General features: G+C 45.3%; 1 protein-coding gene across 2 annotated transcripts in view; it reads left to right on the top strand.

Moving 5' to 3' along the window:
- The window catches only part of ccdc85ca (coiled-coil domain containing 85C, a), a 57,797-nt gene that overhangs the window by 15,178 nt on the left and 15,457 nt on the right, over window positions 1-27,162 (top strand). Inside the window, exons 2-3 of one of the 2 annotated variants that reach the window (XM_036954646.1) lie at window positions 22,127-22,206; window positions 24,303-24,407. In XM_036954646.1, coding sequence (XP_036810541.1) covers window positions 22,127-22,206; window positions 24,303-24,407 — 185 coding nt within the window. Of the gene's footprint in view, window positions 1-22,126; window positions 22,207-24,299; window positions 24,408-27,162 lie in introns of both variants that reach the window. The other variant, XM_036954644.1, reaches the window with a different exon arrangement.

Genomic DNA, 27,162 nt, shown 5'->3' with positions numbered 1-27,162 from the left:
AAGAGCAGGAGTCAACCAACCTTGTCTGAGTCCGAGGTTCTCAGAGTTCCAGCTGACTCCCTGCTGTTCAGACCTCGCCGTATAAAGAACACAATAATCTATCTGTCTGTCACGTCTACTCCCTCTCCGGCCTCTAGGTCATCAGGCGGCTGATTATCCCGCACACCTGTCACCAGCGCCTCATGACACTCACCTGGACTCCATCACCTCCTTGATTATCTTCCCAATATGTGTCACTCCCCTTGGTTCTTTCCTCCGGTGTTATTGACTCAGCCTTCATGTCGGTGCATTTTGTTTCGTGGTTATTGTTTATTTGATATATTAAAACACTCACTCCCTGAACTTGCTCCCCGACTCTCAGCGCACTCGTTACACTGTCTGTTTTCACTCCCTCCACACACATACAGAGTGGGCCATCCCAAATGTCACTTTCTTCCCTATATAGTGCACTGCTTTTGACCAGAGCCATATGGGCCCTGGTCAAAAATAGTGCACTATAAAGGGACTAGGGTGCCTTTTGGGTTGCAGAAACAGCCTGGCTGGTCTGGTGTTGACTGCTACAACAGTCTGTAATTAACCTGTCCATTCCCAGCTCAGACAGCCACTAACAATAGACTGGAGACTGCAACCTTGTGAATACTTGTAGAGGGAGAAATACACATCTCAGATAGTTATAGAGTTTTCTTGGAGAGTTTTGTAAACAATTGAAAGACACACAATGTCCAGAACATTTTCTGGGACAGAGGACCTAGATGGGGAGTTTGTCTCCACATGTCCATTTGTCAACATATATTTACTACATAAGACTATCTGAATAAAAGTTGCCTTTGGTTTATTTTCAGTTTGGTAATTGAAGTGTGATAAGCCTGTTATTTGGCTGTCCGGTCCAAATACAGTTTGTTATTCCACAGACAAAGCGGGGTAATTTGTTTACATTGAGGACGGCTGTGTGTTTGTTGACGGGGGAGCTTGGGTTTCCTGTCCCAGTGAATGGATGGATGAATGGATGGATGAATGGATCAGTTTCAGTTCTACTCCCCTGAGATTCTACTTATTGTTTATGTGAACGAACTGCCTCTTGGCCCTGTGCATGTATGCATGTGTTATTGTTACTGCTAGCATGGTTAGTGCTCGGTCTGCTTAGAATGATTTATAGCCCAGGGAGAGAAGCGAAAGCGCTTGTCTCTGTTGTTGTGATAATGACACTGCATAAGGAAGACCTTTGTGGGTATGTATGAGCCAATGAAAGACAGGTTAAGAATGTTTACCCTCTGAAGGGTGAGTAACCTATTTTATTTAAGCCATGCAGATTCAGGAAACAAGGTGTATATTGACTGATTGATTGTAGAGGGCCACTCTATGGTTTTCCCTTGGTCAGTAATTGGACACACACACACACACACACACACACACACACACACACACACACACACGCTGGTCTCAGCCCACAGTGTCTGCATGTGGAAGGTCTGGGTTGGACAGATGGACATGGAGTGAGAGCCAACGGGGAGGCTGGAGGCTTGGGTTGCAGATTACTGGGGTGTTTTTGACTTTAGTTGGCGTCTTGTGGACCCAGACCAGACACTGAGACTTGGGCAGGCTCGGTGAGACAGTGATAGATCATCAGGATCTGAATTCATGAAGTGTCTCAGAATAGGATTGTTGATCAAGGATCCGAGAAAAGCGACTCGGCTGGGATAATTTCCTTCAATGTGAGACTTACCGAGACGTGCAAATGGCAGAAAGGATCAGGAACCCCCCTATCTCTATTTCCTCAAACTCCTCCTACTGTCCCTCTCTCTCCACGATCCATGATTTGATGCAGTAACACTAAGGGCTTGTTAGGGTTATGGTCATCACTTACAATCTTATTGACAGAACAGGACCTGATCAGCTTGCAATGTAGCTAGTTGGTCAGACCCACTTCCCTCTCTATCTACCCACACACACACACGTGTGTGTGTGTGTGTGTGTGTGTGTGTGTGTGTGTGTGTGTGTGTGTCTCTGCATGTGTGCGCGTGCGTTTGTGTGTGTGCATCGCCGGAGACCATTCCAGAGGAACTCTTCCTTTACTGAGCTAAACAACATTTGGTTTTGAAAGACTTTTATAATAGATTCATATCAGAGCCTTGCCAGAAGTCACAATCATTTATTTTATGACTTCAATATTGTTTTAATATCGCTTCATGCATTTTCCCAGAGCTGTCAAACTCAGGAAACTGAATCTCTTCTCATTTCCATCTGTCTCACAGTGGAAGTGGAGGGGGGCAATATAAATATATTGAAATTGATTTTTATCATTTTGAAACCCATTAAATCCAAACACGACTCTTGAGATGGAAACTATATGACTATCACAATTGCTTTTCATATCGCAATTCTGAGGAACGTTCTATACTTTCAGGATGGCTCATTTATAGCAATGTTTTCCTAATGGTAGGCTGGACAATTTCAATTTTATCGGAAGACCGTTCTGGTGTATGGCAGGAAACATTGCTTTCTTGATTGTGGGAGCCACAAGAATACTTAGCAGAGTAATAACACAAGAAAGTTGGTGAAACAGACACAGGCTTTGTGCTATTCTGATCCTAGATCTGTGTGTGTTCAAAAAAGCTGCCGTGTCAGGATCCACCACATTCCTCCGCAGACCAGAGAGGAAGTTGGATTTCACTGGGTTTCACCGTGTGAAAGGGACACACCCAGGAAACCCTACAAAAACATTGTGACAACATGGGCTCTTCTCAACAGCGCTCATTAGTGTCACACTACAACAGGAAGCCGTGTGTATTCTCAAATCCCCAAGCATTCCGTTACATGAGCACACACCTGTAGAGTTTGAGGCAGCTAGGAAATAGTCACAGCAGCCACAGCACTGTAGAGGGCCTACAGGAAATATGAACTCAGCGTTAAGTAAAGAAATATATGGATGTTATGGAACTTTCCACTCTCTAGCAGTAGAATGTGGGCTGCTCAGATTGAATTAATTAGCTAGCTAGTCATATGGAGGCATAGAATTTCACAGGGGACATTTTGTTTTCGTCATCTTTCCCTATCCCTCTTTCTCTACCTCTTTTCCACATTCAAAATCTCTCTCTCTCTCTCTCTCTCTCTCTCTCTCTCTCTCTCTCTCTCTCTCTCTCTCTCATTCTCACTCTCTCTCTCTCTCTCTCTCTCTCTCTCTCTCTCTCTCTCTCTCTCTCTCTCTCTCTCATTCTCACTCTCTCATGGGGAAAGTGACCTCATTGGAGGGAAAAGGGGGTCAAAGGGGAGCGGGAGGCTGGGATTGGCTGGTCTCGCATGGCCAGGAGGTGGTAGTCGTGGGAATGCCATAGCAACCAACAATTATCTGCCGGTTGATTGATCCTAGAGGACCGGTAGAACAAAAGAGGGAGAGAGGAGGTAAGAGAGTAGGTGAGAGTAAGGGCTAGGGTGAATGAACGAGAGGTATGTGTGTATGTTTGAGTTTGTAAGTATGAATGGTATAGACCGTACTATAGAGGGTGTTGCTGGCTTTTAACCCCAAGAGGGTGTGGCTGATTCAGAGTGGCTTTTCCACAAGACACTGCAGCCAGACAGGATGGCAGGGCCTGTTATGTAAGCATGTGGATGGATGAGCAACCTCACCAGGGTCAATGAGTTGAATAACCTCACCATGCAGTCACCAGGGCCAAATCCTCCATTTGATGTGACAGACTGTCTGTTACGGGATTATTTATAGATTTGTTTTAGGTCATTCTGATTCACATCAGTTGCCAAGCATTCCACTAGTGGCTAATGGAAGACAGTGATGTGTTTTTGAGAGAGTGAGAAAGAGAGAACCAATTCATCCATGAATCAGGTATAGCAGGGGAAGAAATACGGGGCTAGAAGTGGCCATTTGCTAGGGTCAACCCCAGTTTTGATAGGGTCAACCCCAGTTTTGATAGGGTCAACCCCAGTTTTGATAGGGTCAACCCCAGTTTTGATAGGGTCAACCCCAGTTTTTCTAGGGTCAACCTCAGTTTTGATAGGGTCAACCCCAGTTTTGATAGGGTCAACCCCAGTTTTGATAGGGTCAACCCCAGTTTTGATAGGGTCAACCCCAGTTTTGATAGGGTCAACCCCAGTTTTGATAGGGTCAACCCCAGTTTTGATAGGGTCAACCCCCGTTTTGATAGGGTCAACCCCAGTTTTGATAGGGTCAACCCCAGTTTTGATAGGGTCAACCCCAGTTTTGATAGGGTCAACCCCAGTTTTGATAGGGTCAGGGTCAACCCCAGTTTTGATAGGGTCAACCCCAGTTTTGATAGGGTCAACCCCAGTTTTGATAGGGTCAACCCCAGTTTTTCTAGGGTCAACCCCAGTTTTGCTAGGGTCAACCCCAGTTTTGCTAGGGTCAATCCCAGTTTTGCTAGGGTCAACCCCAGTTTTGCTAGGGTCAACCCCAGTTTTGATAGGGTCAACCCCAGTTTTGATAGGGTCAATCCCAGTTTTGATAGGGTCAACCCCAGTTTTGATAGGGTCAATCCCAGTTTTGATAGGGTCAACCCCCGTTTTGATAGGGTCAACCCCAGTTTTGATAGGGTCAATCCCAGTTTTGATAGGGTCAACCCCAATTTTGCTAGGGTCAACCCCCGTTTTGATAGGGTCAACCCCAGTTTTGCTAGGGTCAACCCCAGTTTTTCTAGGGTCAACCCCAGTTTTGCTAGGGTCAACCCCAGTTTTGCTAGGGTCAACCCCAGTTTTGCGAGGGGCAATCCCCATTTTGTTAGGATTATTCAATGTGTTTGGTGTGAAATATGAAGGAAGTCAAAAGCAATAAAAAACAGATTGGCTTCTCCTGAGCCTGCAGTTGGCCTCTTGGTTTAATCTGACCAATCTCTTAATCCCACCGGATCTGTCTCATCCTCTCTTTCTCTATCGCTCCCTCCCCTTTTCTCGCTGTCTCACCTGAAGAGCAGCCATTTTACATTTGAGTCATTCAGCAGACACTCTTATCCAGAGAGATTTACAGGAGCATTTAGGGTTAAGTGCCTTGCTCGAGGGCACATCCACAGACTTTTCACCTAGTCGGCTCGGGGATTCGAACCAGCAACTTTTCGGTAACTTGCCCAACACTCTTAACTTCAAGGCTACCTGCCGCGGTCACACCTTCCCTGAAAGGGGTGTGTGGTATCCGAATAGAAATGTAGAAATGCTAGTATTCGGTCTAGAGATTCTGTGTTCTGTTAGCTAATCATCATTGTTTGGCTTCTGTGATTGAGAAGCCTGTTAGATCATCCCAGACAGAGCGACGGGGGGGAGGGGGGTTAAGCTGTACCCCTGTCACTGTCTGAACCGGGTTGGAGGGGTTAGAGGGGTGTGTGTGTGTGTGAGAGTCTTGCTTGGGTCTGCCCGGGCCATCTGTCCGACACTATTGTTTTGCGGACAAAGGGGTTGGGGGCTCTTCAAAGCCCCACCATGGTGAATGGGTGAATGAAGCATCACGTCACCCCACTATATCACTACAGGACCCTGAGCATGGGCTGGCTAACGCCGAGACTGACACACGCAGAGTGGAGAAACCAGCACAAACTTTCTTTCTCTCTGACACACTCACACAGTCTTTATTTCTCACCTCTCCCTCCCCTCCTGCCTCTTAACTCCACTATCACAGGAGGTACAGAGTGAGAGGCTAACCTCACAGGCTATCCTCTCCTGCCTGGAGGCCCCTAGATAAGACAGGGTTACTAGGTAGGGTTAGGCCACACACACACACACACACACACACACACACACACACACACACACACACACACACACACACACACACACACACACACACACACACACACACACACACACACACACACACACACACACACAGGGTTAGGCTGCAGGGTTAGGCAGGGCCAGGGGACAAAGGTCTCTCTTTGAATGATTAGCACAGGCCTCTCATCTAATGCTTCAGGTTTATGACACCAGCATATCTATCTGAATATAAGTTTACCTCTCTTTACTTGTCTCAAAATGAATGAACTATCCAATCCAATTAAAAAAGATCAAAGTTTACTCAGTATATGACACGAACGGTGTAAGGTGAAGAATTTCACCCACTAATGGTTAAGGGAGGAAAAGCTGATCCTAGATCTGTACCACTCCAAAGTTGTATGCCAAGGTGATGGTATTTAATCAATGAAAAGTTTAGCCAGTATGAAGTACTTTTCCTTCCATGTAAGTGATTATAAATGTGATATGTTATAAACTCTGTCTTTCAAAGATAATTCGTAAAAATCCAAATAACTTCACAGATCTTCATTGTAAAGGGTTTAAACAGTATTTCCCATGCTTGTTCAATGACCCATAAACAATGAATGAACATGCACCTGTGGAATGGTCAGTAAGACACTAACAGCTTACAGACGGTAGGCAATTAAGGTCACAGTTATGAACATTTTGGACACTAAAGAGGCCTTTCTACTGACTCTGAAAAACACCAAAAGAAAGCTGCCCAGGGTCCTTGCTCATCTGCATGAACGTGCCTTAGGCATGCTGCAAGAAGACATGAGGACTACAGATGTGGCCAGGGCAATAAATTGCAACGTCCGTCCTGTGGGACGCCTAAGACAGCACAACAGGGAGACAAGATGGACAGCTGATCGTACTCACAGCGGCAGACCACGTGTAACAACACCTGCACAGGATTGGTACATCCGAACATCACACCTGCGGGACAGGTACAGGATGGCAACAACATCTGCCCGAGTTACACCAGGAACGCACAATCCCTCCATCAGTGCTCAGACTGTCCGCAATAGGCTGAGAGAGGCTGGACTGAGGGCTTGTAGGCCTGTTGTAAAGCAGGTACTCACCAGACATCACCTGCAACAACATCACCTATGGGAACAAACCCACCGTTGCTGGACCAGACAGGACTGGCAAAAGTGCTCTTCACTGACGAGTCGTGGTTTGGTCTCACCAGGGGTGATGGTCGGATTCATGTTTATTGTCGGAGGAATGAGCGTTACACTGAGGCCTGTACTCTGGAGCGGGATTGATTTGGAGGTGGAGGGTCCGTCATGGTCTGGGGCGGTGTGTGACAGCATCATCGGACTGAGCTTGTTGTCATTGCAGGCAATCACAACGCTGTGCGTTACAGGGAAGACATCCTCCTCTCTCATGTGGTACCCTTCCTGCAGGCTCATCCTGACATGACCCTCCAGCATGACAATGCCACCAGCCATACTGATCGTTCTGTGCGTGATTTCCTGCAAGACAGGAATGTCAGTGTTCTGCCATGGCCAGTGAAGAGCCCGGATCTCAATCCCTGGGACCTGTTGGATCGGAGGGTGAGGGCTAGGGCCATTCCCCACAGAAATGTCCGGGAACTTGCAGGTTCCTTGGTGGAAGAGTGGGGTAACATCTCACAGCAAGAACGGGCAAATCTGTTGCAGTCCATGAGGAAGAGATGCACTGCAGTACTCCAGATACTGACTGTTACTTTTGATTTTGACCTCCCCCCTTTGTTCAGGGACACATTATTCAACTTCTGTTAGTCACATGTCTGTGGAACTTGTTTAGTTTATGTCTCAGTTGTTGAATCTTGTTGTGTTCATACAAATATTTACACATGTGAAGTTTGCTGAAAATAAACGCAGTTGACAGTGAGAGGACGTTTCTTTTTTTTGCTGAGTTTATGTGAAGCTGCAGCCCAGTTTTGCTTTTGATTGGCACTGTTCCAAATAACAACTCGGAAAGTATCTCTGGAATGTGAGGTAGATGTGGAGTTTGAGCAATTACCACACCACTCGCAATGTACACACGCCATATGTCACTGGTTGCCCGTCGCCCTCTCTACGGTGTGTGTGTGGGTCAGCATCTTTCACATTAAACATAGGACCAATGCTGCTATCTTATCCCATGTTCCCAGGGCACACACTCTCTCTCTCTGTTTTGGAGAGGACACAGCCCTCCTTGAGGGGGAGTCTGGGTACTTGTACAGGATACTGTGATTAACAATACCTGGAGAAAGCGGACAGACTTATTCTAGTACGACAGTAAAAACAGGCTTGGAATTACAAAGATACTCAGGGAACCCTCATAAGCCTTTGCAATATGTTTATGTTGATGTTAACCCATTATTTCAGAACCCCCCACAATTACCAAAGGTGGAATATGCACTGTTCATTGAAAATGAGCTGAAAGGGAGATGTTCCTGTAACAGGGATACAGTGACTTGGAAAAGAGCTCATGAGCATCGATAAATCCTTTCTGATAGAAATGGGTCATTCTCCTTCTCTCTTGTTCTTTGTGTCTTCTTCTCATCCCCCTCTCCTTTTCTCTTTATCGTCTTCGTCTAATTTGCATCGGAGGATGTCCGTAGTATCTTCCCCCGTCTCTGCCCAGTTGTGAAACCAACGTCTACTGTCACCCATTCTGGTATTAGTCTAATGATTACCCTTGTTTGAAAATGACATTTATCCCAGTGGAAGTGAACTTGTTTCTAAATACACCTTCATCCTGATTTCCGAACGGCTCATTTTAGGATTTCGAGCAACTTTCATCCTAAACAGTTTTGACTGTTATTTAGATATCAACTGAAACCATACAAGCCACAAAAATGGGAGGTACATTTTGAGGGGTTTCAATGTAATATTCCATGTGGAAGATCAGTGAGTCCGTGTTGGTAATGATGCTTAGTTTTAGCTCTAGGCAGTAGGGATCTGGTCACACGCACGCACACACGCACACACACACACACACGCACGCGCACACGCACACACACACGCACACGCACACACACACACATCCACACACACACACACGCACACACACACACACAATGGAAGGAAGCAGATGAAGCCAATATAGCCAAAGAGCACCCAGGCCCTGAAGTCAAACAGTGTGGTTTGTTGCTCGGATACCTTCTTGTCAATGCCTTGATATTCCGTCTCCTCTCCATGTTGTTTCTCCGACGATCTCTCTTTTTATTCCACTGTTTATTTTTCCACGTTTAAGTCAAGTCCTGACTGGCTGACTGAGGCCTGTTTGTTTACCTGTGTTTGAATGGAGCGACAGGAAGATGAAGGAAGAAGGCCTTGGGGCAATACTTTACTCCACGCTGGGTGTTTATGTACCAAGGTATTTGGAAAAGTAGAGTTAGATTATAGACCCTGGCACTCAGTCATTTTAATTTAATTACACCTCCAAACGTGAACTGATAAACAAGCCACCAGGAATGTAATGAAATCTAACCAGGGAGTGAAACACTATTTCTCCTGTCTGTTCATTACATACAGAAAGGCTAGCCATCTCAAAGCCTTTCATTTGAGCAACTCTCTTTATCTCCTGCTTTCCTTGCTATGGGGGGAGTGGTACATCATATCTAAGTGTTTGCTTTAGCTAGGTGTGTTTATGATGCTGTTATGACAGAGTTAGTACACAAAGTGTTTGGTGCCGGTCAGCATTCATCTCGATTGTTGTCTTTGTGGGCTACCGAGTGGTGCAGCGGTCTAAGGCACTGCATCTCAGTGCTAGAGGTGTCACTACAGACCCTGGTTCGATTCCAGGCCGTATCACAACCGGCCGTGATTGGGAGTCCCATAGGGCGGCGCACAATTGGCCCAGTGTCGTCGGGGTTAGGGTTTGGCGGGGGTAGGCCGTCATTGTAAATAAGAATTTGTTCTTAACTGACTTGCCTAGTTCAATTCAAGGTTAAATAACAAAAAACGGGGTCAGTGTGGACAAGTACCTGCAGGGTGCTACAGTTGACACACTCAAGACTGCTTTGATTCTCAATGAGTGACCTGGTAAAATAAATAAAAAGTAACATCTTTAGATGGGGAAACATTGTGCTACATTTCAGCCTTGTTGTAGTAATAGAGAGCTAGCCTGGTCCCGGATCTGTTTGTGCTGTTTCGTCAACTCTGGTCATTGTCATAGGAGTTGGCAAAAACAGCACACGAGGATCAGGGACCAGGCTAGTAGAGAGTTGTAAATGCAGTTTTATAGTGGTGAAACAGCATATGCCCCTGCCTACCAGCGAATCCAATGCTTTGCTCTGTAAGATCCTTACAGCTTTCAGTCAGATTCTGTATGTGTAAAAAACTGTGGGATAAAATGGCCGTTTCCCATCTAAAGCCAGTTAGCGTTAAGCTTGAACCGGGACCAAGGCCATGCTAACACTCATAGGGTGAATCCCAAATGGGACCCTATTCCCTGTGCACTACTTTTTACCAGAGCCGAATGGGTCCTATATAGGGAATAGGATGCCATTTGGGACGCATACACTCACATTATCCCTAGACACTGATCTAAGGTCAGTTTTGTGTAGTATTACCTCAAGTCAGGATTTGGGGAGGTTAAACTGATCCTAGATCTGTGCCTTAGCCTAAAAGCAACCGGAGGCCCCAGTTAGTTCCTCTTCTGGGGATACAGGACTTTGAAACAACAGGCCTAGATTCTGACATATTCATTGGCTTTCACCTACCCAGTCCATAGTTCTATCAGATCTGCCATGTGGAGTGAACCCTAGCAGAAAGGACGGAATGGAGCACAGCCGTAGTTTAGCTATCCTAGGTCCCTCTCTATAGGGAGGCCTAACCTTAGCGTGTGCCTATCGACTCCCTGTAACCTTCACGCTAATAACGCTAATGAGCCTAGCGCCACGGCCGTTAGATATCTCATGTGGCTCTTTAGCACTTAGCAGTTAGGGAAGAGCACTGTAGAGCTTCACTACAGGGACCTTCACTGTGAGAAGTCAGGTTAATAGCTAGCTACACACCAGTGGTGTAGTGGGGGTTTTACGCAGGTATAGACTGTATACCTACTTGTTTTTCAGTGGGCATGGCGTATATTCACTTCTTAATCCCCACTGATGCGCATCAACTAATAAGGCTGATGGAACAGACCAGAATGTTTAGCTTAAAATGGTGATAACGTATTATCTCTCCACATATTAGGCACAGCAATGTACACACGGCCGTAGGCCTGCGCCTGAACGTTCCAAAACACTGTTTTAAAATGTACATTAGCACATGCGAGTGGTTTCATGGGCAAAGATGGAAATATCTCTTCGGAATGTACAAAGAGGGGGATTTAAAGATGCGACAACTATCATGGTTGGTAACATAACTAGGACAATGCCTTTGGTTGCTAGGCAATGAAAGAAAGTTGAAAGAAAACGAGAACTCATATGAGGAAGTCTTCATAAAGAATGATTGCCTCCACGTTTTTATGGTGGGATTTTGGCTATAGACTACTTTGAAGCAAGGTAAGCCATGCCTCATGATATGAAGTAAAACTTCCAGGTGTCAAACAATTAAGGAACAGGGAAAACACAGTGACGCTGCTAATGATAGGGCTTTTGGTAGTTGATAAAGCTTTCCCAAAACCTACTCTATGAATGTTAACGAGCCACAAAGTAACCTATGCCTACCTCTCAGAATGAGTATTTGCGTCAATTCAGTGGCCGTTTTGTTTGCAAACTCCATCTCATGTGCAACAGAAACACTGCTAACCAAACAGTGCTAGGTGCCTGCACACTTTAATTAAAGGGTAACTACACTCAAAAATTGAATAATCTTAGATTTTCCCCAGACCTCGAAAGTGGCCTCTTGATGTGTTTCAAGCATTGTTATGGACTTAGAACATACAATTCTGTTGTTTTTCTGTGACTTTGAGAGCAAAAACCTGGAGAAATTGGGACAAATCTGAAACCTGGGAATTTCTGAATCAGTTGACAGCCTCATTTATCTGTTTCAATAGAGTCCCACGGTGTGAGTCATAATACCCATAAAACCTAGAGGTCAAACAGGGAAATGGTTCCAATCATTTTTCCACCATTCATTCTTCTGATGTTGATCTGGACGAGACTTTCTCATCGAAGAAAAGGTAAGAATCTCTGGAGCAACTATCTAATGTTAGCTAAATGTAGTAATGAATAAATAGTTATACATTTCTTTAAATTGACAATTATGTGAACTGTCTTGTGCAAGTTTTAAATGGACATACCTGTTAGCAAAGGTATCAGCTAGAGATGACGTGCAGGAGCTTGCAGGGATTAGCATTTTTTAATCTGAGGGTAAATAGAGACGAATATATTGTTAAAGTAATCTTGTCCGAGGTAAATTTACATGGTTATCACGCCAGGGTAAGCCTACACGAAACACAGTCCTTATTTTAAGTGTTTCTAAAATCCCCCATGGGGAAAAATGTATGGTGGAAAATTATTGGAACCATTTCCTCGTTTGACCGCTAGCTTTTATGGGTATTATGACAACTCCACTGTGGGACTCTATAGTAGAACTACTATTAGCCTACTTTCACAATACAGCTTGGGTTGTCCTGACTGTGAAAAACCAATATGGGATTTTTTTAGGTCAGTCAGAGTGCATGTCACTGTTTCTCATAGAATTCTTCACACAGGGTAAAATTAGATTATACCCACTTCTCCAGGCACCACGACACCACTGTACACACCGAGGGGAACGCAGAATGGGATCACATTCAAATCACCATGTATCCAACGTGTACTATGTACTGTACGTGCACAGGGAAACAACCAGGAAGAGGTTTTATTCACACGACTCTGTGCGGATTAAAGGGATGTGGTTTCTTGCACATTGCACAATATCCACACAGGCATCATACTGTACTGTATGCCTATGTTTGAATCAGTGGAGGCTGGTGGGAGGAGCTATAGGAGGACAGGCTCATTGTAATGGCTGGACCTTTTAACACATATGGAAACCACATGTTTGACTCCGTTCCGTTAATTCCAATCCAGCCATTACAATGAGCCTGTCCTCCTATAGCTCCTCCCACCAGCCTCCACTGGTTTGAATACTGCATACAAAGTGTGCATGTAGCCTAAACACTGATGGAATTGTGTGCTTTTGAAAACAACTTATTCAATGCTAGATGAGTCCTCCCTCATTTAAGAGCTATAATAAAGACACATACCGATCAGGGATAGGCCTATTTTGTAGTGATGTATTCGGATATTGTTGGATTAGTGGATTACTGAAGCCTGCTAAATAACACAGGGGATTTACACCTGACCTGTTATGGGCAGGTATGTACACAATAATGCAGAGAGAAAGAGAAAGAGAACGGGAGAAAGAGAGAGACTTAGGTAGCATAAAGGTGTGTAACATGAACCAGGCACTGATCTCTTTATTATATTCTTATATAGGGGGAGAGAGGAGTGAAGCGGGAATGAACCTTGGGAATGAGCTTGCTTGACCAGACACCGCAGACAGGCAGAAAGACAATATGTTGTAGCCAAGTGGGTTGTCAGGGCATCGCTCAATGTTTTATTTTCCCTTACTGTACCCTACTGTACCTTACTGTACCTTACTGTACCCTACTGTACCTTACTGTACTCTACTGTACCTTACTGTACTCTACTGTACCTTACTGTACCTTACTGTACCCTACTGTACCTTACTGTACCTTACTGTACCCTACTGTACCCTACTGTACCTTACTGTACCCTACTGTGTCCTACTGTACCTTACTGTACCCTACTGTACCTTACTGTACCCTACTGTACCTTACTGTACCTTACTGTACCCTACTGTACCTTACTGTACCTTACTGTACCCTACTGTACCTTACTGTACCCTACTGAATCTCCCTGATTCTTTTGACACTTTTGACCTGAATCTATTGTGGTTGTGTGTGAGTGTGTGTATTAACTGTATGTCTGTGATGCCAACTATGCCCTTGATCGGAGCACATCAGCGCCATGGCCTGGTTTATACAATACCCTCTGCTCCTCTCCACAGTGTGTGGGTTTATAACACACACACACACACACACACACACACACACACACACACACACACACACACACACACGCAATAGAGAGATGGTTGATAGTGGCACTGACCTGACCAGGGAGGTTAGTTTTAGATTTGAACTAGCGAAATGTACTCCCACGTTCAAATTATTTTAACACCGATCAAACACTGTTCTAAAAGATCTTACTACCTCTCTGATAATAAGATTATATTCCCGAAGCGAGTGAACTGAACAGTTACCGTTATGACTTGAGCGATCCGGTGATGTCATTAAATTGTGATGTAGGTAAGCAAACATCCTGTAGCTGGAGTTGTATGGTTAGAATTTGCATGTTCCCTGAAGCAGCATCTTCAGATAACATCTAGGTTACATCTAGGTACACACACACACACACACACACACACACAAACACACACACACACACACACACACACACACACACACACACACACACACACACACACACACACACACACAGGAGCACTTGTCTCTCATGGAAATCTATTCAAATAGCAGATTAGAAGTTGTTGTCCGGGTCTAGTGGTGCATTATGAAAAACAGGGAGAGAAGGGGTGATAGATTATGGTGTCAGGTTGTTGGATGTCTTCCACCTTCCACGGGGTGTTGGTGGGTGTGTAATTGTGTGTGTCTTTGAGTGAAGAGGGTATGAGAGTAGAGACAAGGAGAGAAAGGTCCTAGCTCTGTGTGTGTGTGTGCGTGTGCGTGTGTGTGTGTGCGTGCGTGCTCTAACTCAGTACTGTGCCTCATTACTTGGCTCTCTGCAGCTCAAACAGAGATTGATAGTGACAACAGCGCCTCTGTGAATGGACAGATGCACAAGGGCACGTCTCTCCCTATCTCCTTCCTTCTAACTCTCTCCATCTTTCTATCCCTCGCTCCCTCTTTCCTTTACCACTCCTCCTCCTTCCCTGTGGTTCTCAGTGCGGTCGAGCAGTGTAGAGAGGAAGTGTTTGTTGACACTGCTGTCCCCAAGGGGCCTGTCATGTAAGCAGACTCTCCATCACCTCAACCACCTCCATCCACAGCTTGTGTGACTAACGTTGTATAGACTAACCAAACAACATGGGAATTCTCCCCCACACAATCTACCAACCTTTTCCCCTTTCTCTACCTCTCTCCATTCTCTCCTCTCTATTCTTCTCCATCCATCCATCCCTAAAACCCTGATTCCCTCTTTTTCTTTCTTTCTTTCTTTCTTTCTTTCTTTCTTTCTTTCTTTCTTTCTTTCTTTCTTTCTTTCTTTCTGTGCTTGTGCTCCTCTCTCTTGTCCAGAGGCGATCGGCAGCACATACAGTATTCTCCTCTTTGCATTCTGTATACACTGTCTTCTCCTATAAAATGTCCCTCCTGAGTGTATTCAGACTGCACCTTTGCACCTCTGTCTCCAGCTTCTACCTTGTCTAGGTCTGGGGCAGCGCAGACGGTACGGCCCATCCATAAGAGTTAGCAGGAAGTGGACAGCTGCTGACGGACTGTAATTGTAGGATGCCCTCCTCTCCTCTCCTCTCCTCTCCTCTCCTCTCCTCTCCTCTCCTCTCCTCTCTTCTCTCCTTTGTCCTTCGGTCAGCACTGTCTGTGTCTGCGTCTGTAGGCTGCGTGTGTGTTAGAGAGTTGGTGTGTGTCTGTGTGTGTGTTAGAGAGTCGGTGTGTGTCTGTCTGTGTATGTGCGTGTATGTGTATCCTATAATCAGAATTGTCTGTGTCTGTATCCCGAGGCAGGCTGTGTCCTCCAGAGTAGAAGCTGCTCAGTCATTCATTTGACTCACTGGCCCGGGTACGGCACACAGTTACTGTTTAAGAAGTTGTTCTATAATGCTGCTTATGTAACTGGGTGTGGCTGTGTGTTTGACCTTATCAGCCCTGCAAGGTTCACATGTAGTTTTATGTCTCTCTGTTATGGCTGTCATTCCAGGTCAGGTCCCACCACTCTCTGTAATGAGCCCTCAGGGAATGTGTGAATGTGTGAGTGTGTGTAGGTGTGTGTGGTGTGAGGGCCAAATGAGCTATGGTGATAGAACTGTGGAAGGGTAAATCCTCAGGACATATACTGTATCTATCTATCTGGGTCTTGAGGGTTCAACGTTCAAATCCTTACAGAAATGGAACGGCTCGCTTAGCCTCGCAAGCAATGCAGGCCTCTGTCTGTCTGTCTGTCTTCTGTCTGTCTGTCTGTCTGTCTGTCTGTCTGTCTGTCTGTCTGTCTGTCTGTCTGTCTGTCTGTCTGTCTGTCTGTCTGTCTGTCTGTCTGTCTGTCTGTCTCTGTCTCTGTCTCTGTCTGTCTGTCTCGCTCTGTCTGTCTGTCTGTCTGTCTGCCTGTCTGTCTGCCTGCCTGTCTGTCTGTCTGTCTGTCTGTCTGTCTGTCTGTCTGTCTGTCTGTCTGTCTCGCTCTGTCCCCCTCTGTCCCCCTCTCAAACCTAGATGTATTTACATGATGCAGACAGCTCTATGCTACTGATATATTGTTGTTTGTTACAGTTCCATTTCACACTCCGTAATTCGGTGTAATTCAGTAGGCTTTGTCTGCAGCTTTGGTCAGCAAAGTTTTTCTGTTACTGTATCCCTGCTATCCAGCCTGGTTTGCTGAGTCAACACTCCTGGCTTTTTAATTATGCCCTGGTTGTATTTGTGGGTGTAGCGTTTAACTATTTCAATCTACTTTGAGCATATTTGTCCAACTATTTACCAAGCATACAGAATCTGCCTGTATGTCATCGTCAGTTGTGTCTTCTTTTCAACTCTGTTTCATCTCTCCTGTTCTTCTCAGACTCATCTCTCCTGTGTATGGCTTGTGTGAGGCTGCAACTCAGTCATCAGAACCGTATGGGCCTCTTAGAGTTAGACCAGATCAGGTTACTATAGAGACCCTGGCCAGGTCATGTTACTATAGCGACCCTGTGAACAGACGGAGAGTGGAGCAGAGGGGTGCGGAACAATACTGCACTGTTTGCCTGCCCCACTGGCCCCTGTGTGTGTCCGTGTGTCCGTGTGTGTGTCCATGTGTGTGTTTTCCCTTCTCCCACTAGCCTCTCTAACTCCACCTACTAGGTAATTGAAATCATTCCTTGGTCTGCCTCGCAGCTACCTTGCAGCTGTGTGTGTGTGTGTGTGTGTGTGTGTGTGTGTGTGTGTGTGTGTGTGTGTGTGTGTGTGTGTGTGTGTGTGTGTGTGTGTGTGTGTGTGTGTGAGAGAGAGAGAGAGAGAGAGAGAGTGCGTTTCCAGGGTCAGGCCCCTGATCTCCCTCCCCCTCACTGTAATTGAAATCATTCCTTAGTGAGTCCCAATCAGGGAGCTCAAAGCCTTCTTTATTGTGCTGCTCTAAGGGGAGCGCTCTGAAGATAGAGTAGGGGTGTACAGTAACCCTATGTTATAGCCTCATTAATTGTGTGTGTGTATGTGCGTATGCGTGCATGCGGTTGTGTGTGTGTCCAGAGGTAGAGTAGGACTGTGTTTTTACTAGTGTTTTTATAATGGAAGGAGTAGTGTGGGAGGCGAGGCGAGCTAATTTGATTGTAATTGATTCCATAACTGGAGGTCTGCCTGTAAGGTTTAGTCACTGGTTACCCCCCCCCCCCCCCCCCCGGCCTCCTATTCATTAACTATACACTTATGAAGCATTCCTTCCGTCTCAACTAGTCTGTGGAGACTTCACCTCACAAAGTTGACTTTCTACAGGTCATAGACGCCTGGACATTACCAGTGTGCATAGATCTGGGAACAGACAGCATTACAGGCTTATGTGTCTGCACGTGCCATCTTGAAATCAAGAGAATAGTAAGATTGCAGAGTTATCCCTTGTGACTGAAAACATGGTCAGTTGGCAACGGTGTGTTTTTTCTGTCAACGTCCTAGTGCTTTTTTTCTGCACTGTACATGCTCCTTCTAAACCTCTGTATGAGTGTGTGTGTGTGTGTGCGTGTGTGTGTGTGTGTGTGTGTGTGTGTGTGTGTGTGTGTGTTATACTCACTCAGTAAAGATATTCCCTGGGTAATCCTCTTCACGTCCCATCTCTCCCATGAAAATGAATTTCTGCTATTCTCTCCTTCTTTCCTGCTGTAATCCCTAGTCTGATAATGGCTGAGGTATTTCTGTATAGCTGCGAGGATACAGCTCTGTCACAGGTTATACAACACAACCGTATGGGAGAATAAGAGTAATGGGATTAAAGATGCCAGCAGGGCGAATATGACCGTCCATTGTGAGGATGCATCATGGCTACATTGTATGAGTCTCGCTGATTGTCTATGCAATACTGTGACGTGTGATCGACGCCTGGCGATTCTATCTCAGTAGAACCAGAACGATTCGAATGGCCGTGGTTCTAGATTGGAACGGAACTCAGGAATCTATTCTTCTGGACAAAAGTAGTGCACTACGTAGGGAATACGGGCGCTGTTTGGGATGCAAATTTAGGGACTACCATCTAGGCCTTAGGCCCTTTTGACGGACAGCCTGTCTGCCTGCCTGGTGGAGTAATCGGCTTGGGAGCTGGCTGCAGGGTACAGGACAGGACAGGTCAGCTGACCACTGTGGGTAGATTAGAGCGGTCACAAGGAAGGCAAAGAGGCTTACTGTAGCCACAGGAGCCTTGCCTGCCGCTCCCTCTCTTTCTCTCTCTCTCTGTTTCTCTCTGTGATTCTTTCTCTCTCTCTGTTTCTCTCTCTCTCTCTAACCTGTCTCACTTTCTCTTTGTTTCCTTCCCAGTGTTTCTCTCTCATTCTCTCACTGCCTGTGCCTGTCTCCCCAGTTTTCCCCTTTCACTCTCTGTGTTTCTCCTTGTCTGCCTTTTCGTCTAACTGTCTGTCTCTCAGCTATTTATCTGCCTCTCTCTACCTCCCTTACCTCTCTGCCTCTCTCCCTCGCTCTTCCTCCTTCCCTGCCCCTCTCTCCCTTGCACTCTCTCCATCCTGTGGTTTTTACTATGAAAACACCATTGCGTCATTCACTGGCGGATGAGTCAAGTTAATCACTACTGTATCTGTCTGTCTGTGCCTCTGGTCCTTACAGCTGAGACAGAGACAAACAGCCAGTCTCATGGCCAGTAATGACTGAGCTCTGTCATTGGTTTTATGTATCATATACTGACACCTGGTGGTGGAGGAGACACAAGTTGCCTACACACAATGCCATATAATGTCAAAGTGGAACTTCTTAGAAATTAACTGGACAAAAATATAAACGCAACATGTAAAGTGCTGGTCCCATGTTTCTTGAGCTGAAATAAAAGATCCCATACATTTACCATACGCACAAAAAGCTTATTTCCCTCAAATTTTGTGCATGCATTTGTTTACATCCCTGTTAGTGAGCATTTCTCATTTGCCAAGATAATCCATCCACCTGACAGCTGTGGCATATTAAGAAGCTGATTAAACAGCATGATCATTACACAGGTGCACCTTGTGCTGAGTACAAAAAAATGTGCAGCGTGCAATTGGCGTGCTGACTGCAGGAATGTCCAGCAGAGAATGTTATGTTCATTTCTCTACCATAAGCCGCCTCCAACATCGTCTTAGAGAATTTGGCAGTACGTCCAACCGTCCTCACAAACGCAGACCATGTATAACCACATTAGCCCAGAAACTCCACACCTGGCTTCTTCACCTGCAGGATGGTCTGAGACCAGACACCCGGATAGCTGACAAAACTGAGGAGTATTTCTGTCTGTAATAAAGCCCTTTTGTGGGGAAATCCAGTGGGTGGGCCTGGCTCCCAAGTGGGTGGGCCTGTTCCCTCCCAGGCCCATCCATGGCTGCACCCCTGACCAGTCATGTGAAATCCATAGATTAGGGCCTAATTCATTGATTTATATTGACTGATTTTCTAATATGAACTGTAACTCAGTAAAATCTTTGAAATTGTTGCATGTTGCATTTATATTTTTGTTCAGTATAATAAACAATTTAAGTTGAGTCAATAAGTATTCAACCCCTTTGTTATGGCAAGCCTAAATAAGTTCAGAATTAAAAATGTGCTTAACAAGTCACATAAGTAGCATGGACTCACTCTGTGTGCAATAATAGTGTTTAGCATGATTTTTGAATGACTACCTCTTCTCTGTACCCCACACATACAATTATTTGTAAGGTCCCTCAGTCGAGCAGTGAATTTTAAACACAGATTCAACCGCAAAGACCAGGGAGGTTTTCCAATGCCTCACAAAGAAGGGCACCTATTGGCAGATGGGTAAAAATAGACATTGAATATCCCTTTGAGCATGGTGAAGTTATTAATTACACTGAATGCTGTACCAATACGCCCAGTCACTACAAAGATACAGGTGTTCTTCTTAACTCAGTTGCTGAAGAGGAAAGAAACCGCTCAGGGATTTCACCATGACATCAATGGTTTAATGGCTCTAATAGAACAAAACTGAGGATGGATCAACAACATTTTTGTTACTCAACAATAGTAACCTAATTGAGTGAAAAGAAGGAAGCCTGTACATAATAAAACATTTTCCAAAACATGCATCCTGTTTGCAACAAGGCACTAAAGTAATACAGCAAAAAATGTGGCAAAGCATGAACTTTTTGTCTGAATACATAGTGTTTTGGACAAATCCAAAGCAACACATTACTGGGTACCACTTCATATTTTCAGGCATATTGATGGCTGCATCATGTTGTGGGTATGCTTGTAATCGTTAAGGACGGGGGAGTTTCAGGATAAAAAAGAAACGGAATGGAGCTAAGCACAGGCAAAATCCTACAGGAAAACCTGGTTCACTCTGCTTTCCACCAGACACTGGGAGATGAATTCACCTTTCAGCAGGACAATCACCTAAAACACAAGGTCAAATCTACACTGGAGTTGCTTACCAAGAAGACGGTTAATGTTGGCCTGGTTACAGTTTTGACTTAAATCTACTTGAAAAGCTATGACAAGACCTGAAAATGGTTGACTTGCAATAATCACAACAAACTTGACAGAGCTTGAAGAATTTTGAAAATAATAATGGGTAAATGTTGCACAATCCAGGTGTGGAAAACTTTTAGAGACGTACCCAGAAAGACTCACAGCTGTAATCACTACTAATGGTGCTTCTACTAATGATTGACTCAGGGGTGTGAATACTTATGTAAATGAGATATTTCGGAGTACTTTCTGAAGGCACTGGGGTGCCATTTATGGACGCAACCCCTATTCAGCAAAACGCTTAAAATGGGTTGTTGCGATTTACTAGTCATAAACTCAGTGGTTAGAGGGTAGAGGAGATCAACTCTAGCTCGTGTCACAGCCCTCGCATCTGTACGTCTACCAGCTACACCATTAGACACCTTGGCATTGGTTCCACTGTCTAGCCCTCCATATCTCTCTCTCTCTCTCTCTCTCTCTCTCTCTCTCTCTGTCTGTTATCCATCATTCTTCCCCCCTCTTTTCCCCTGTCTCATTCCTTCAGAGGGAGTTATGGAGGAACAGAGAAGAGAAGGATAGAGTAGAGAATGATCCCTTCTCGCTAAGTTTCAGTCATCAGTCATCACTATGGTCAACACCCACCCACCCGCCCACCCACACACACACACACACACACGCACACACTCCCCCCTATGCTGCCCCCCCTCTTATTAGGGAAACTACTGAGATGGATGACAGAGCAGTGTGTGTGTGTGTGTGTGTGTGTGTGTCTGTGTGAGCGTACATGTAGGGGGCCTAACAACTGCTGCCATTGCAGATTGTCTCCATTTAAATCATGAAAACCACGAGGTTTTCGTGCCACCAAAATAATCCCAGTGCTTTAGCTGATGGATTGGTTTGAAATCTCTGTAAAGGAGCTGTGCAGTCCAGTATTGATTGTTGGGGATCGGCGGTTTACAGGAAATGAAAGAGAGCCATTTTAGGATTACTGGAGTTTTAGGCACAACATAATCCCCATGGGAGAGTCAACAATAGAGCACTGGACTAGTGGAGGGTTAAGGCTGAGTGGACTGCTGAGCATCACACAAACATGCCAATCAGAGGGACCCAGAGCCCACCAGACAACACATTAAACACAGGCCAATGGATATTTACAAGACACTGGAGTGAAACTGTGGGCCCGCATGTGTTTTGGTCTAATAAACGATGTATGGGTTGGTGAGAGAAGTAGGAATGTGTCAAGGTTTCAGACATGTGGTTCAGATTTGACACTGGGTATGTGCCAAATGGCACCCTATTCCCTATATATATATATATATATATATATATATATATATATATATATATATATATATATATATATATACACCGTATATGGAGCCTGTTCAAAAGTAGTGCACTAACAGTATATTGGGAAGAGGGTGCTATTTGGGACACTGACTGACATTCTTGTACATGATGTTTTCTCTTCCTCTTTTTCTCCCAGATCCATCTTCAAACTACATGAGACAACTGGAGACCAAGGTCAGCATCCTAGAGGATGACAACAAGCAGCTGCTATCACAGGTAAAACACTGCTGCTGTTTTATTACCATGGGGAAAACGATCACCCCTCCGTTGATATTCTTCTCTCTCTTCGCCCTCTGTCTCTCTCTTACTTTCTCCCCCTCTCACTTTCTCAAACCCAAGCTCTCTCGTGGGAGAGACAGAGGAAGCAGCAGAGACACGAGTGTATTTTTCAACGTATAAATAGAGAATGTGAGAGATGAAAGAGAGCGAATAGCGAAAGCTAAATATTGCAGAGTAATCGAGTACACAGGGGAGATGGGGAGTAGAGAGAGAGCTTCTACCTGCTGGGATGATAGGGTTAATTGAATAATTCAGTATCACAGGGAAAGTGGTCTTCAATAATGGATTGGGTTAAAACAATGGGAGGGCAGGAGAAATCACACAAGGACTGAATGTTTCATGGCTTCTCATTGTCATTCTGTCTGCCGTCTGATTTCACACGAAAGGAATCGGTGAAGAGCAACAACACACACACAGACAAACCGATTCTCAGTATCTCTACCCTCTACTGGGAGATCCTAGAACACACACACACACACACACACACACACACACACACACACACACACACACACACACACACACACACACACACACACACACACACACACACACACACACACACACACACACACACACAGACATGAATGGACACCTACACACTAGAGTAGAAGGGAGTGCAGAGTTAGTGCAGAGTTTTACTAACATTGTAACAATCAGAGAGAGCATCATTATGGCATCAGCTAGAAGTGTAGGCTGTGTCCCAAAATGCCACCCAATTGGCCCTGGCCAATAGTGCACTTACTGTAATAGGGAATAGGGGTGTCATTTGGGATTCAGTTATGAGTGTCCTGTTGATGTAGACATATCCCCATATATACAGCTCTGTGATTACAACAGCCTTCACTATGGGGACGGTACTGTAATCCCACTGAGCCAATCCCAAATGAGCTGAAAGCACACAACACCAATCAGAACAGAGCGAGCGCGAGAGACTGAGCGAGAAGGTCCATGTAGTGACACAAACACACTCCAGAAAAAGGGATTACACAGGGCATTTGTGCTGCTCCAACAGCCCCAAAGACGACACGCTACCGCTCTGTGTGTTGGGGCTGACAACATGTTGATCTCTCATTCTGCACTCCACACAAAGAGAACATAGAACACTGACAAAGAACACAAAATCCATCCCTCAGGGTAGCAGGTAGCACAGACCAATCAGGGAGTCTAACCATAAGGAGTGTGTGTGTGTGTGTGTGTGTGTGTGCGTGTGTTTGTTTTTTTTCGAGCTGAACTGAAGGGTTGCTGTTAGCGTCAGATAAATGCAAAATAACACTGAACAGATACCGATGTCTGAATCAAACGAAACATTCTATGCCTGGTTTGCTTTCCTTACGTAGCCCAGAGGGTAAAATAGACAGTGTGGAATCTAGATCAACCAAGCTTTATTTTAAGTGCATTCAAATGAAAACAATACAATGAAAGAAGTAAACGCAAACCAGAAGCAATGAAAGTGTAAAAGGAAAACTAAGGATGTCTTCAAAGAGTAAAATCACTGGTTAAAAGACACACCGTTTAGAGTGAGCTCATCATAATGACCTCACACACGTACATAGAAAGAGGCCATACCGCTCCAAAGCCTGCTATACAGTTTTATCTCCAAGGGAATATATTTGATTTGATTTATCCACTAAAACCTGCCTTGTCTCTGTTGTATTACCTTGTCCAATGAGACAGACACAGATATGTGACATATGTAAAGGCAGGAGGGAATGTTCATTGACTTTTTGGTCCCATCTAATGTCACAGTGACCTGAGGCAGAGGGATTGCCATTTACTGTATGCCAGACAGGAGGATTCAAAACACATGCTGGCCACTTTCACTGATATACAGGGTATAAATGAACTGAACTGGCTGAACAACTGCTGTTACAAGGTTGTGCTTCTATCTCTCGGCCAGAGGAGATCGGCAGCACATATTCTGTTCTTTGCCTTCTGTGTGCACTTTTCCTCTAAATGTTCTCTCTCTCTCGCTCTCTCTCTCTCTCTCTCTCTCTCTCTCTCTCTCTCTCTCTCTCTCTGTATCTCAGCAGGCTAACAGTGGTGATCTGAACAGTCTGAGGAAGGGTCTGTCTCTCTACCACTCTGAGTCTCAGCTCTCCTCTCTCACACAGTACCAGCAGGACGCCGGGCAGAATGTACGTATAGTTTGCTAAACCACTCCTGGTGTGTGTGTGTGTGTGTGTGTGTGTGTTTATATGTGCAGGGATCTAGAGTGCGACCAATTTGGTCGCATATGCAACAAAATATTCTGCTGGCGACCTGCAGTTTTAGTTTGGGATCACCTGTGCAGTTAGAAAAATGTGTCATGGAGTCCTCTCTCTCCCTCCACGACTGCTTGCTTCCAGTTCCTGGGCCACACACACCAAGTCCCGCCCGCTGTCACTCAAGCAGGCAGCACACAGTTCCTCCACTCTGTTTATTCTCTCAGCATGCACTCAACACATACACGACATGGCCAAAAGTATGTGGACACCTGCTTGTCGAACTTCCCATTCCAAAATCATGGGCATTCATATGGAATTGGTCCCCCCTTTGCCACCACAACAGCCTCCACTCTTTTGGGAAGGCTTTCCGCTAGATGTTGGAACATTGCTGCAGGGACTTGCTTCCATTCAGCCTCAAGAGGTGAGGTCGGGTACTGATGTTGGGCGATTAGGACTGGTTCGCAGTCAGCGTTCTAATTCATCCCAAAGGTGTTCGATGGGGTTGATGTCAGGGCTCTGTGCAGGCCAGTCAAGTTCTTCCACACCGATCTCAACAAACCATTTCTATATGGACCTCGCTTTGTGCATGGGGGCATTGTCATGCTGAAACAGGAAAGGGCCTTACCCAAACTGTTGCCACAAAGTTGTAAGCACAGAATTGTCTAGAATGTCATTGTATGCTGTAGCTTTAAGATTTCCCTTCACTGGAACTAAGGGGCCTAGCCCGAACCATGAAAAACAGCCTCAGACCATTATTCATCCTCCACCAAACTTTAAAGTTGGTACTATGCATTGGGGCAGGTAGCGTTCTCCTGGCATCCGCCAAACCCAATTTTGTCCATCGGACTGCCAGATGGTGAAGCGTGATTCATCACTCCAGAGAACACGTTTCCACTGCTCCAGAGTCCAATGGCGGTGAGCTTTATACCACTCCAGCCGACGCTTGGCATGGCGCATGGTGATCTTAGGCCGCCCCATGGGTCAGCCCTACTAACTTTATCTATATATGCAAACACTTGGGTGGTTGAGGGGCAGCTCTCAGAGCTGTGGGGGGGGATCTTGGATGGTTGGTAGCCTGGCGGTTGGGAGCTTGGGCCGGTGGCTGATGGGTCGCTGGTTCGGGTCCCCGTTTTGACTTGGTGGGAGATCTGTCGACGTGCACTTGAGCGGATTGCTTGACCCTGGTTGCTCCTGTGGGTCGCTCTGGCTGGGAGTCTGTTAGATGACTGAATGTAATGTAAATGTTGAGTGGGTTCACTGCAGGGAAATAAAAAAAGAACAATTAAAAAAACAAACAAAGGAAAGGAAAAGTGATGTATTTTTCATGAGATGTGCTTCAAAAGTAATTAGGATTCATATAGGCCCGTTGTAGGCTTTATCTGAATCAATGACAAAATATTTCTGGTGCTCTTAGATTTTATGTGGCGCTCCTAACTTTTGTAAGTTTGGAGCACCAGTGCTACCAATGAACATTTTTTCTCTCCAGAAATGAGCTGGTCTGTGGCTGACCTCAGTACCACTTCACAGACCTGCTTTGAACTGGACTTTCACACACTTCACTTCCAAACCCTCTCCAGCTCCTCCACATTTAAAGGTGTATCATCACACTTTGCAGTATCGAATGTCAGCCTCCAGTAATATGCACCTTCACTCCAGCCCCGCCTCTTCCATATTCCACCCTGAGTCTAAGAGTTAAGAGACAATAACCTCAGGTCTTTCATGTAAACACAAACTCAGACTTTACCCAATAACACTGAGTACTAAAGTAGACCTTACAACAACAATACCTCATGTTAACCCTACCTTCCAACCCCCTCACACTGTTTACCTGTCTTTGATTCTCTAACCCAGCCTTGAGCTGGAGACTGAATCTGGAGTCTTCTCTCTCTCTCTCTCTCTCTCTCTCTCTTTCTCTCTCTCTCTCTCTCTCTCTCTTTAATACCCCCCCTAGTTTTCACCACCCGTCTCTGTCTCAAATCCAGTCTTTCTTCCATTCCACTCAAGCTCTCTCTTTTTCCTTATTGCCACCTACCTCTCTCTTGTATCCATCTCTCTCTCTCTCTCTCTCTTCTACAGCCCTGAGACTTCACCTGTCTCTCTATTGGTTCTGTGTTTAACCAGATGACATCACCTCCCCCCCTCCTCCCACACCTGGCCCTGCTCTTGACAGTGGAGAGAAGCATTTCAGGTTTAAAGCAATTTTTATGCAGTTGTAGACATTTTGCCACAGGGCGTAGGGAAAATGTCTCAATGTTATTTTAAAAAATTTTGAAATTCTGCTCATTTTTCCATGGGGAAGATATGTATATTTTTTTGCAGTTTTAAAGCTAACTTACTGTAATTCTACCCATTTTGCCATGGGGTGAAGATAATTGCTGATGCACAACCAAATTTAAACTTTGCACCTTGTCTATTCTATTATTCTAACTCTCAACAGGAAGTTGGGACCCCACATTTTTTTTAAATAAAACCTAGCAGCCTGGATATCTAAGCGACTGCTTATGTCGCTGGACATATTAGCCCTGGACATCTCTTATGCCTTGAACCAGCCCTGGACATCTCTTATGACTTGAGCCAGCCCTGGACATCTCTTATGCCTTGAGCCAGCCCTGGACATCGCTTATGCCTTGAACCAGCCCTGGACATCTCTTATGACTTGAGCCAGCCCTGGACATCTCATGCCTTG

Source organism: Oncorhynchus mykiss, chromosome 19 (genome assembly GCF_013265735.2).
Source record: "Oncorhynchus mykiss isolate Arlee chromosome 19, USDA_OmykA_1.1, whole genome shotgun sequence".
Classification (NCBI taxonomy): Eukaryota; Metazoa; Chordata; class Actinopteri; order Salmoniformes; family Salmonidae; genus Oncorhynchus; species Oncorhynchus mykiss.
Note: the sequence above shows the minus strand (reverse complement) of the source record. Positions and strands in the feature narration are given on the sequence as shown.